The following is a 12,962-nucleotide window of genomic DNA, read 5'->3' as shown; positions in this document are numbered from 1 at the left end:
GATTTATTCTCTGTTTTCATTCACTGATTAACCTGAAACTACATTAACAGTTTTGTAATGTGTGTTGGAACAAAGTTACTACTGGTTTTTATAGCCGGGCTCATTACCACTGTCAAGTTTGTGCCATAAATATATTACAAAACTGTTAAATCAATATACTAAGCTAATTAGTGGGCTAATGTAGTCTAATTGACATACATTTGAGGTATTTTATACATAAAAACACTAACATGGGCAACGCAGACTCCAGTTTGACAGCACTGTGTTTTTGACTCATTAACTAGTTTTTATGTTAAAAATAAAAAGACAAAAATCTTCCAAAATGTTTTTGTCAATTTAACTTGATAAGCTAGTTAAGGGACCTACTGTAGCTTTAACTCACTGAATAACCTCAAAAGCTAACCGCATTAAGAGTTTTGTAATAACTTGCTAGTGTGTTTCTTGCAGTTGCCACTGGCAAATTGTACCAACATAAATATATTACAAAACTGTAATAAACTGTTTAATCAGTTAGCTTTCAGTTTATTCTGTGGTTGATTAACAGCCACTTAATAAACTGAATATACTGAAACCTAACTAAGTAAACAGTAAGGTTTCTATTTAACCAGCGGCTAATTAGCAAGCTAATATAGTCTAATTGACATAAATTTGAGGCATTTCATACCGAAAAACACTCTAGTAACATGACTACAGACACCAGCAGGGCAATTATGTTTGTTTGAGTAATTTAATGTTTACATGTTTGTCAATTGAACTTGATTAGCTAGTTTACGAACCTTGCTGTAATGCTAACATAACCACTGAATAACCTAGCATTTGAATGTATGAATATGAATATAAGGCTAGAAGTGCCCAGATTGTGTACATTTGGTGGTGGCTGAGAAGTTAGCTCGCTTGCTAAAAAGACGTAGACAACCATATCTTCTTACTTACATATTATTGCGCACTTTACAATTTCCTCACGTCGTGCACGTGCACAATACACCCACTCAGTGCATATAACCTCAAACAGAGAGATTCTCACAAAAGCTAAGAGTTTGGTCTCTGGTAAGCCAATATGAATCAGCTGTTTGGTGAAAATGATTTCCAACAGGTCTTAGCAGGTCACCTTGCATGTGGAGGAGAGATTACGGCAAAACGACTCACACGGCATTGTTGACACAGGTGAGGTTTATACAAACTTACTTTAATCTTGATGACAAATGGAGACGATTGCGTAAAATACTTTGAATCACAAGGAAAAAGTATCTAGTGAGACACGCCAAACGAAGGTTTTCCTTCAGCTTCTCTCTCTCTAGGGGTCACAGCGATTTTATTATTACATATTTGATTTGCCAGACACAATTTAGAGTGTCCAATTAACAATGGGGATTGGGTACCATATATATACAATTAGCCACACAATTTTATTATATATTTGTAAATGCTGCACCTGTTAAATCATAGTGGTATACGATAAGATACTCATAATAATAATGATAATATTAATAATGATAATAATAATATTATTATTTTTATTCTCCCCACAACAGACATGGACATAGAAGTTTCAAATGACTGTAAATTGTAAACTGTTATAAAAGAAACAATGGAAAGAAAGAAATTTCTCAAAACGAAAAATAAAAATATTGTTTACAGTTAACAGACTGAAACACCACAAACCAACAGGATGGTCTTTCAAAGAGCTGATTCAAACTGCAATAACTGACATTACTATAGCTGCAGACATGTGTTTTCTATCTGGAATTGTCTTGCCTGCGGCTCCAGTGGAATTCTACTACTGTATCAGGTCTGATTATGACTGTATAAGATATTGTTCTAAACATTTATTTCTCCTTTATATTCTTAAATCATCTCTTTCTTTCTTTTTTAAGTAGGGTTTACCTGGTTCCACACGAAACAGTTACACAATGCTGATATAGATTATATAGGGCACACATACAGATCATTTCGTAGAAAATAGCTGAGAGAACAGTTTGTGCCAATGTTATTTCCTATGTGACGAGAAAAGACAAAGACAAGTCAAACAGCTGTGCAGCCACAAAATACCATGGAACGAAATCCTCCTCAGCTTTACAAGGAAAACAAAGGTGTAAAAGTTTATAATAATCACGGGGTTCAGAGCACATGAGCTTCTAACATTACATCTCGTGGAAAGGGGGTATGTTTAGATCCCATGAAGGCTTGATTTAAAAAAACAAAGAAAGAAAAAAGGACCCTGTCTTGCCAAAACAGAATGCTTTCATGCTATAATAATATAATACCGGCAATACAGCATTTCACATACCCAAGTATATTTCTTTGTTTACAGGACCTGGTATTGAGTATACCTCAGAAATCTCATTTATATCCCTCCTCGGCCCGGCTGAACATGCCAGAGTTCCATGGAAACATTTGCACCTGGTGAGATTTCAGCACATTATACTACACTTTAACAGAAAAGACAAGCATATGGTGGGGGGGGCAAACAGAAAGATTCCATAGAGGAGCTGCTGACTTCACTCTTTTTAAACCGACATTTAACAGCGTAATAAAATGCATGTCACACTGCTGTACGTACGTATGGAGCGTCTGGTTCAGACTGGGACACACAGTGATGTCTAGTCTGTTCCAACCCCCGGGGGAAGAGTTGGTACACATGTGCAGGCCATGTGTGATAGCTGCATTATTTACTCTGGAATTTAAAGCCACGGCAAATCCAAAAAATGAGGCCGCTACGAATGTTGCACTACTTCAGACTGGTATGGTATTTGGTGTCAATAGCAATTTTTGAAGGTCTTGTATTCTCACCTTGGAGAGTTTTTTTACTCATCGTCATCATCATGTCCTGGCGTTGTCCACTTTGGGTCCACCATGTGACTCAGGTCTCTCCATTTCTTCTATTCTTCGGTGTCCTCAGGCTTCAGATTCCGTAACTTCATATCGTTCCTTACGTTTGTTTCCTTTAATTTGCACTACGTAATCTGGGCCCCTTCGCTCAACATGACCGTACTATCTGAGAGTCTTCTTTCTTGGGCCTTCTCTGCGATTCTTTTGACGCCAAGCCGTTCCCTAACCGTGTCCAGTCGTGTTAGCCCTGGCGACCATCGTAGCATTTTCATTGCCATAGTTTTTATAAAGTTTAGTGTTGATTTGTAAAATAAAGGTCTTGGTCTCTGTACACTCTGATCTTGCTCTACATCACAAACAAGTTCAATTTTTATGGATTTATTCAAGCTTTTAAGAACCATGATGGAACTATCTATTACAAAATTGTGAGATTCTTGGACGATCAATGACCGCGATGATGGGAGAGATTTAACAAGAACAACAAATATGCTCACAAGATGTTAGACCATCTCTTTGTGGAATTTGAACTTCTATTGAAGAATGGCTTTAGTGCAGAGCCGAGAGGGAAATAGAAGATGGTTATAAATCCCAGAGTCCTTAGAAACACATCTGTTTGTCGTTGCTTCGGTTGCTTCCTTTGGTTTTTCTTCTGCTTTTATCCGAGTGGTCAGAGGTGAAACGCTGTTCACACCAGTTCACAGGGCAGAGATTTTACAGCGTTGGTATTTTAAAGTGGCCTCGCGAGCTCGACTTCATCTGGTACCTGTTTCAGTCTGATGCTTAGGGATGAGCAGGATATTACTGTGGTTACGTTCCCAGTCAGATGACTCTTCTACCAACAACAACAACAACATACACTGTGTATATATATCCCTGTGATTGAGCAGTTTTCTCAGGCATGATGATTTCCCACAAACAAGACAAACAGCAGGAACATTTCAGTAAGACTGGGAGAGGAAAAACAAACACAATGATGACCCGCTACACTACAGCTGTCACTTTTTTATCCAAATGTATGGATATCCGTTTGAACTTGTAGGCAAAATTTCAAAGTCAAACCTTAAAATCTTGTTTGAGTTCAAATTATACAGCCTCGATGCTCACCAGACCATCTTAAGTAATAACCAGGGTCCAGCAGAGGATGCTCTAAACACAAATGTATATATATGTATATATAGATATATGTATACATCTCTCTCTCTATATACTGTATATACACACACATATATGTTGTATATGTTATATTTCTCCACTGTGTGTGCATGCAGCAATGTTGCTTAGTCTTAGAGGAAGATTGCAATTCTTATTTACTGCAATTCTACGAGTTTTGTGATTCAATAGTATCAAAAATGGTGATTTCCTCTTTTCTCCACATATACCAAAATTGAATGATGAGACAATAAACCACAATATCATATTTAATAAAAATACTTGGTACAATAAATAAAAAATCAACGATATATTGCAATTAAATTAAATTTAATTGCAGGGGTGGGTAAATTTTTTACCCACCCCTACAAAGGAACCTGTTAGCTTTAAACAATTGAGGCTACAGTGTTTTGATGGTCCCCTTTTTATTACATTTACTTCTACATACTGTAAAGTATGGACATTTTTGGCACAGTTTTGCCAGTGGGTAGCAGAACAAGCAGAAACACCATGAAAACAATTATTCATGGTTTATCCAAGTGTCTCATAAACGGCCCGATCTGAATAATCCTTTGTAGAGAGCAGATGAAACGTGAATTGAAAGTTGCTGAGTCAGTCAGTCACGCCTCTCATTCATGTAGGTGTCGCTCCCACCCTCTTCCCGGCCTCTTCTGACCTCACCTGCGAAAAGACACGTCTGTACACATACAGCGCAGTTGCTTCGTCAGTATTTGGACAGAGGCGCGTTGTGTTGTTTTGGCTCAGTAACCCAGCACACCGGATTTTAATTGAATCAGAGTGTTTTAAGGGTGTCTTTGAGTGGTGATTAAGTCCCACACTATGCGTGTGGGAAAAACACCATGTGTATGTTAACAACCTCAGAATTATAGAGCGTCAAGCGCTTCACCCTCAAGTCACTGTTTTTATTTGCAATCCAAAGCTGCAGAGCAAAAAAAAATAAAGGTCCCCACACATTGGTTGACATAAAATGCAAGGACTTTTCAAGGACTTTCCAGGACCAATTCCCCTAAATTCAAGGACAGGATGTGCTGACACAGTTTAAGATGGGAGGGCAACTTGTTAGAGCGTCTCTGCCCACTTTTATTGAATTGCAGCACGCTCTGCTTCTGGACAAGTCATTGTCCTTGGGAACAGGGTCAAAGTCAGTCTTTGGAATTTTCTTTGGGGAGACAGAGATCTTTGAATTTGCATTTCCCAGGCACCACATAGTAATTTGCTCGCTCAGTGTTCTGCACGTTGCATACATTACATCAAGCAATGCAGGGAATGAACCGGTAGGTTGTGTCGTAACAAACAGGAGGAGACAGTCACCTAAATATCAACTGAACTTCTTTCTTGCACAAAATTCAAGCACTTTGAAATTGAGAAACCTTCAAGGACCTGTGGGAAACCTGTAGACATGCGGTGTATCCTGTATTTTACACACAGGTTTATGGTCATTAGAAAATGCAAATATTTAACAATTATTTTTGCAAACTAAATTCTTTGCAGGAAAAAGAAAAGAGTGAAAACACACATCTTTTCTCTCTTGTACAGCATGTGGCTGCGGTTTAGAAAAGGGCGTAGGATGCCATGTTTTTTGAGGGTGCTGTGTTATGTTCAGTAAAAGTTGTACCCTCTCATTACTGTAAATGTTACCAGCAGGGGAGACAGGGTTTCAGCTCAGGGTTAGGTGCTACTTCCTCTTGAAAAAAAAAGAAAGAAAGAAAAATGTTAATTTAAAGTGCACATAAAGAGAGACTAGACGTTCTGCTTGCAAATGCACTTTTGACTAAAACAAAACATTTACACTGGTGAACACTGATGCGGTCTTTCCTTCAGGCAGTGTTTAGTCAAAACACAGATCTGCTCACTATTGTTGAAATAAAGAAGAGATCAAATTAACCTGCCAAACAACAGGCCTCTCAAAAAAAACATCCTTGTAAACTGTAAATGGATTTCTCCAGCTGGGAGGAGAGAAGTTTCCAGACCAGGAGGAAATGCCATGTCCTCTGGAACCACCATCATCATCATCAACTTAACATACCTGAAATTACTGATGTAATTAATTTAACTACCCATTCCCTTTCCGTCTGACTCCGGATAGTCATAATAAACCACAGGAAAAATGGTTGCTGATGTACAGCAAAACCTGTCGATTCTTAAGTTTGCCTTAGGCGTCATGTGAAGCTGTGCAACAAAACAAGATATAGAAATATAGAAATACAATATGATATTTATTATTAGGTATTTCACAGAATTACAAAATAGTTTCTGACAAATTAATGACAACAAGATGTCAGTGACACATAAGTAGATGCTCCACAGAAGCTGCTTCTGTCGTCGTCATACAGAACTTATAAATGAACAGTGTTGAGAGCAGAATAATGGAAAGTTTAAACATGGTACTCAATGTTTATGTACGAATGAAGACTGTTAAAGGTCCAAGAGTGTAAATTTGAGGTGGGTTTTTTTCCCATGGCAGAAATTGAAGACAAAGTGTTAAATTACCTGATTGCATAAATTGCTGTTTTTCATTATCCCAGAATGAGTCATTTTGGACCACCATGTTTTTACAGAAGCCCACAATGGACAGAGTTTTGATGCCAACTGAAGGCTACATCGTTGGTGAAGGCTAACAGTAAGGTGAGGAATATTCAGCCGACACGTCACTGATGAATGTTGCTAAATTTGACACATTTTACCTTTTAAATATAGCAGAAACCTCCAGAAATCTGGATATCGGTTGTTTTGAATACTGCTGTAACAACTGTTAAGATCCAATCCATTCAACAACAATTTAAATGAACTCAAATTAAACTATAATCCAAATGCTGGATTAAACTAGGTTGATTTTCTAATACTGAAAAATGCCACAAAAACAACTTTCACCAGTGTTTCCTGTGTTTTCAACACAGTTGGCTGCACTTTCCCTAAAATAGCCTGGTTAATCCTAACATTGAAAGTGCAAGTCTCAGCAGCCGAGGCGTGTCGTGATACGCATGTTGTGAAGAATTGCACCATGTGTGAGATCAGCACAGAGTTAAAATCATCTACTCTAGAGCCATTCAATTAGTCTTAAAGTTAAGTAAATAAGTAAAGTGTGTCTGTGAGCTCACATCAAAGCGGGGGGCCGACGTGGTCCCATTCGTGCATGTTCCTCTGCAATTTCAGATTAGCTTCTTTAAAATAATTAGTGGTTCTCCGTCTTTTTATACCAAGTACCGCATGAGAAAATACTGAGCTCTTTAAGTCACACCATTATCGGCAACGTTAAAACACAGTGGTGTAAATAGGCCGAGCAAAGTCAGCTACAGACTTTTCACAGGAGGCAGATTTATTCCCAATAAGATCTCTTCACACACTGGTATAGTGACATTAGATTAAGATGGAGCGAGAGATAAGGTGACTCTAATTATTAGTATTTCCTTTATTATTCGTTTCATTTTTCTACATACTCCGGTCAAAATTCCTCAGCTCCTCTCATCGATCACATACGCTGGTATATACAGTAGAACAGTATTTCTGATTTTCCTCCAAGTACCACTGTTGGTTCACATACCACATTTTGACTCAGACGTGACAAACTTTGAGTGTAACACGTGTAAAAAAGTAGATAAAAGACCTACTGATAATGAAACTGACATTCTACCAGCATAATTACATACAAATGACACCTTTCCTTGTGGATTTAGTGTCCAGATTGAATCTGAATACATGTAAAAACTGTTTTTAGCACCTGCACAGGTGCACATGTCAGAGGTAAATCAGAAAATGAAGTCTTGATCGTATTTGCCGTGTGAGGCAGATGATCAAGAGCAACAGGTGTGAACCAGGTGTCACAGAGATGTCAAGATTCTGATCTGTAAGATTTTCATTCCATCAAACTGTCTACAGTACCCACTAAACTTGTATTTCTCTCTCTTTAATGCGCACTAACCTTCTGTCTCTCTCTCTCTCTCCCTCACACACGTACCCATGTCCAAACCTGCAGCAGCATCAGGTCAGGCCTCGTACAGTGGCGTAACACTGCCGTCCTTCCACTGGATCAGGATCTCCCCCCGTTGCAATGTGGGCGACGACTGTGGGAGACGCATGGCGTGCTCCGTCAGTGGGGCCCTTTCGCTGGGCGCCGGGGATCCAGGGATGCTCCTCTCCGGCCTCACGGCGTACGACTTCAAAACGCACACCACCTTCTTCCGTCTGGCATTGAGACACAATGGGATTGGAAGATGCACGGAGGTAAATCATTTAACTTTGCACCAGAACTCAAGAAAAGATGTACAATCTGATGCCGCATGAAACCACATTAAAAGGTTTTAAGTTGACCTTTATACATTCTCCTATTTAAAATAGTCCAGGGAGTCTTTTCATTAAAGTTTAATACGTGCTAAACCATGCAGAATTGTTCTATATATGCGGGGTAACACGGTTTTTCCATTTGTTGTGTTTTTTTCAAGTGAAGTTATTATATTATTTAGTATCGTGTTGTATTTCATCATTCACTATAACCTGATGAATCATTAATGGTATGCAAACAATGACAAGCAAAATATGAGTAAAACGACAGCGTGTTCGGTGTCGCGCACTCACCGATTGGAGTGGACGTTTACGATAAGAATGACAGTCCCCAGCACCAGAGCCAGAGAGCTCAGTACCAGCATGGTTATCTTCCAGGCCATCCCTATATAAACAGTATGAACACATGAACATGCAAAAACAACAATTAACTTGGTAAAAGCCACATTCTTCCTTCCTTGACCACTTTTTCTTGTTCATGTGTTTCTGTCAAAGCTTTCAAGTTGCAAAACAAAAGTCCATTGAAATTCCATGACAAACAGACACACCCGCCACAAACTGTGCTCATTTTTCATTTACCTGTCTCCATCTAGTGGTGTCACAGTATATAGTCTCACTGTGTCAGGTTACATACTATTTTATTTACAACATATTTTCATTTTACAAACTTTATCGAGAATATGTTTGACGTTCGTTAAAACCAAACTTACCATAGTCCATACTTAAAAAAATCATTTTGGGATCTGCAGAGGAATTGGTGCTCTGAGACAAAACGGTCCCGTCTGTGAAGAGATATGTTTCTGGAGCCTTGTTGTCCATTCTGTCCTCAACTGGAAGTCCAGGGAATAAAGTTATGAAAATAATCGTTAGATGCAACTCTACAATTTTATCTTTTTATTGACAAACTTGCTTCAAGTAAAAGCTTTTCAATGTCACCAAGGTGATTTTATATTTACATAATATATATTTTTATATTTTTATAATTCATAGCCACCTAGGAAAGTATAATTTTTTTTCCCACCGAGGTAAGAAATCAATCTAAAGTACTGCTGATGTAATTTGTATAAATACAAACAAGCATATGCTCCAAAATACAAAAATACTATTTATACACAACTGTCTGTCTTTAATTTTTATAAACATTGAACCTATTCAGTTAGGTTTACATGTCAACAAAAGGCGGCAACTGACAAGTGTGTTTGAAGTGTGTTTGCTTTAGCGCAGCAGTGACGAATTACCACATGATGAGGAGACGACTTTAAGTGTTTTGTCAAGTTAAGCCAGGTCCCAAGGTCCACCCTTATACACTCACAGACTCTGAGGCGTGTTCAGGGTAAGTCAATAAGGGCTTAGGGCTCTCCTGGTGTGAAATCATCAACTCTATTAGGGCCATCTAGTGGCCATTTTCCATAAATCGGCATCTCTGCAGACTTTGCCTGAAGGAATTTCCCACGTGCAGATAATGAACCATGGTGTGGTTGATGTTTGCGTCTTGTGCTCAAAAAACACAAAAAAGAAATAATTATGGTGGACTCACTTCTGGGTGTCACTGTGTAAAAGCAGCAATACAGTATCCCCTCTTCCTCTTGTCATGTTTATGTCTGTATGTTTGCACTGCGTCATAATTGGGTCACGACCAAATCACATGTTAATCTGCCTGAATTTGTGTAATCCAATCCCAGCATTAGACATTCCTGCTTGTGCGATAAGGTTCTCCACACCTGTGTCTCATTGTCTCTTTTCCCCTCCTCTGTGTATATAAGCTGCTTTCCTTTCTAACTCAGCGTGTCTGTTAATAAGAAAGAATTCAGGACACTAGAACTATTATAACACTCTTAGGTCCTTACGTGGTTCAGCCTCTTTGTGAAGATCAGCAGTGGAACTCGGAAAAATCCTAGCTTCCGGTGATTTTCCAATGTAGTGGTGGGACTGGTCCTGCGATTGGTGATGTTTGTGATCTCTCAAATTGCACAATGTCTGGTTGTCAAGTGTGCGCCACCTGCTGCCCTGTTTGCAAAGGGAGTGAGCCAAAGAACATCAAGAACATAGTAGTTTTAATGCATTAAGAATGATTGGATTTGTCAAATGATTCCTTTAAATGTTCCTTTATCACAAATGATCACAGATGTTCAATCGTTTATCGCAGTTAATAGCATTTTAATTTGATTAAAATATATTAAAGGATACATTTTTTTAAGTTAAGCCAGTGTATCCTGATTCTTAGTCGAAAGAAAGCAAAGAAAGTTGCTATATGTACTTGACTTTTAGATTTATTTGATCAAGTTATATCTAAGGAAGTGCAATAAGTTTAAAGTAGCATGATGTCTATGTAAAACATGTTAATGTAACAAAAAAAATATTGTTGAGGGCCAGATCAATCAATATTTATTGTATTTCTTTATAAAAAAAAGCAGAAAATTGTATGTAAATGTTATGAATGAGCAATGTTACATTTTAAGTAGGCTTAGTAAAAATGCCATCATTACATTGTTTATTCAATCAAAATTCCCCCAAAACAATAGTAACCAAAACCTGCATGCCATTTTTTTAATACCTTTTAGTGTAACTGCAATTCCAATTGTAATCCCAAACATGGCGACCTGTTCTTCACAAATTAAACACATCTCACGTAAGCTACGTGAAGCTGCTTACACACGCAAACTCGAGCACATGTACGTATATACGTAAATTGGGAAAACAAATCGACTTCAAAATAAAAGCATAATAAGCAATATTAACTTATTATTTCCAATAAACCTAAGGCCCTGGTTTTGAATATTCTATGAGATATTACAGTTAATGTCATTACCTGTTTGTGATCTCGTGACACATAAACCAGAGTGGATTGTGGAGAGGCACTAAGGTGCAGCCCCCTCCCAGTCAAAGTGAGGAGGCCTTTCTTGGAGCAAGACCACGTCTGTCTGCTCTCCTCACTGTCCACATCCACAGCTGCCACTCGGTCACCAGTCTCATCACTGTCCATCTTAAACATGCAGGGCTGCAGGTGGACACCTTCATACTCTCCTTCGGGTGCCGTCAGACACTCTCCAGTGTGGTGACTGCTGAGAGCTTGGCTCTCTGGGATCCAAAGCCATTCCTGCATGGGTGAGTATGGGCTGCATTCCCCTAAGGATACTCGACCTCCCCAAGTTCCTTCTTGCACCTGCAGGCATTTGCCTACAAGCTTGTTCTGAATCTTAAAGCCCAAGGCTGCTGTGGAAAAACAAGGTACAATGGCACATATTATTTAGCTTCAATGTGAGTTAATTAAGGTAATTTAACACAGTAATACTTCTGCTGAATTGGACAGGGTCGGTCAAGTGAAAAGGACAGGGTCGGTCAAGTGAAAAAAAGTCCAACTTTCAACAACTGTTCAGTCAGAGTGGACAATATGAGCTAAGATTATATCACGATTCTCCATTATGATATCAAAATAATGACATTTGTGACCATATTTCACAGGATTTCACAATCAAAGCGTTTGTTTTTATATATATTCCACAATAAAACACATTTATGGTGCAAAATTAATCTATAAATATCAAAGACTGACATAAATATCTCATTAGAACTTTTTATTTAATGTAGCAGGCTGCATTAAATCAATTGGGGGGCACGTGATTTACTGTCGCATGCTTATAACGTATTATCTCACAATTGTAAGTAAGTAAATAAATAAAAAACTTAAATAAAATATAAGCGTGTTTAGAGTACAAATACCATTAGGCTTTGATTTGTGAGTTAGTGGGGCACGTGACACGCAGGCCATTCAAAGCAGTGGAGTTATCTCCTTCTATTTAAGCGGAAATTTATTGACGGTCCCTAAATCAGAGCCCCATTATTAAACGTGGTTAATGTCGGCAATAAAGCACCGTCAAATGTATCTTCACCGCGGTGGTACTGAACGTAACGTCATTTAAGCTCACTTTTAGCTAATATCCACCTAAATTAGCCTAAACAGAGAAAAGTTTGCTGTGTCATCACGTCACCTTTACCGAACCCCTGAACATGAATTCACTTGCACGTACAGCCCCTTAAACTAAGGCTTGTTACGTATGTTTAGACGTGAATCTAGTTGGACAGATAGCGTACTTTTTTTTTAACTTTAACTTTTTTAGCCTCAGGGACCGTTTAACTTTGCTACGCAATTCAAACCGACTACATTTAAAGACAGTTAACTACTTAGAAAAAAGTTAACTTTTGCTATTTGTCTTACTTACTTGTGAAAATGGCGACAGCGAGCGAACAGACGAACAGCAGCTTTTTAACCATGACGATGGCGATGACAGGCAGAGATTTTAAAGATTCCTCCACATCTACTGTATAAAGCTGCTACAGCAGCAGCAGCAGCAAGTGCAAAGTGGGTGGGAACAAAAACCTCATGGAACCTCCCTGTGTGCCTCCGTGTGATGGATGGGTGAGTGAAGTCAAGCACACACGCAAAGTTGTTCATGTCAGGACACTGTATTATCTATACATTCAAATATCATGTTTCGTGGCGTGATAGTGGATGTATTCTTTAAAGCATGGAATTTTCTTCATAGTAGTTTTGTGTTGTTGTTGTTGAGCTGTTTTTCCATGCTAGTATAGTACATATTTGTTTCATTATGTAGTACCAAAGATAACCACCTCCCGTTCCATTTTTGGCACCCTTCCCTTAGGGGTACCAGAGTGAAATAGTATGG

The 12,962-nt window shown here is 38.5% G+C and overlaps 1 protein-coding gene across 1 annotated transcript; it reads right to left on the bottom strand.

Annotated features, from left to right (window-relative positions):
* Positions 1–6,188: 6,188 nt before the first annotated feature.
* si:dkey-245n4.2 (uncharacterized) lies at positions 6,189–12,660 on the bottom strand. The gene is made up of 6 exons (XM_058635119.1): positions 12,498–12,660; positions 11,087–11,490; positions 10,125–10,284; positions 8,988–9,107; positions 8,572–8,662; positions 6,189–8,181 (listed from the first exon to the last, which is right to left on the bottom strand). The coding sequence occupies exons 1-6, from the start codon at positions 12,547–12,549 to the stop codon at positions 7,983–7,985; spliced, it is 1,026 nt and encodes a 341-aa protein (XP_058491102.1). The 5' UTR covers positions 12,550–12,660; the 3' UTR covers positions 6,189–7,982.
* Positions 12,661–12,962: the final 302 nt, after the last annotated feature.

Source organism: Solea solea, chromosome 8 (genome assembly GCF_958295425.1).
Source record: "Solea solea chromosome 8, fSolSol10.1, whole genome shotgun sequence".
Taxonomy (NCBI): Eukaryota; Metazoa; Chordata; class Actinopteri; order Pleuronectiformes; family Soleidae; genus Solea; species Solea solea.
This window is presented reverse-complemented; position numbering and strand designations above follow the sequence as displayed.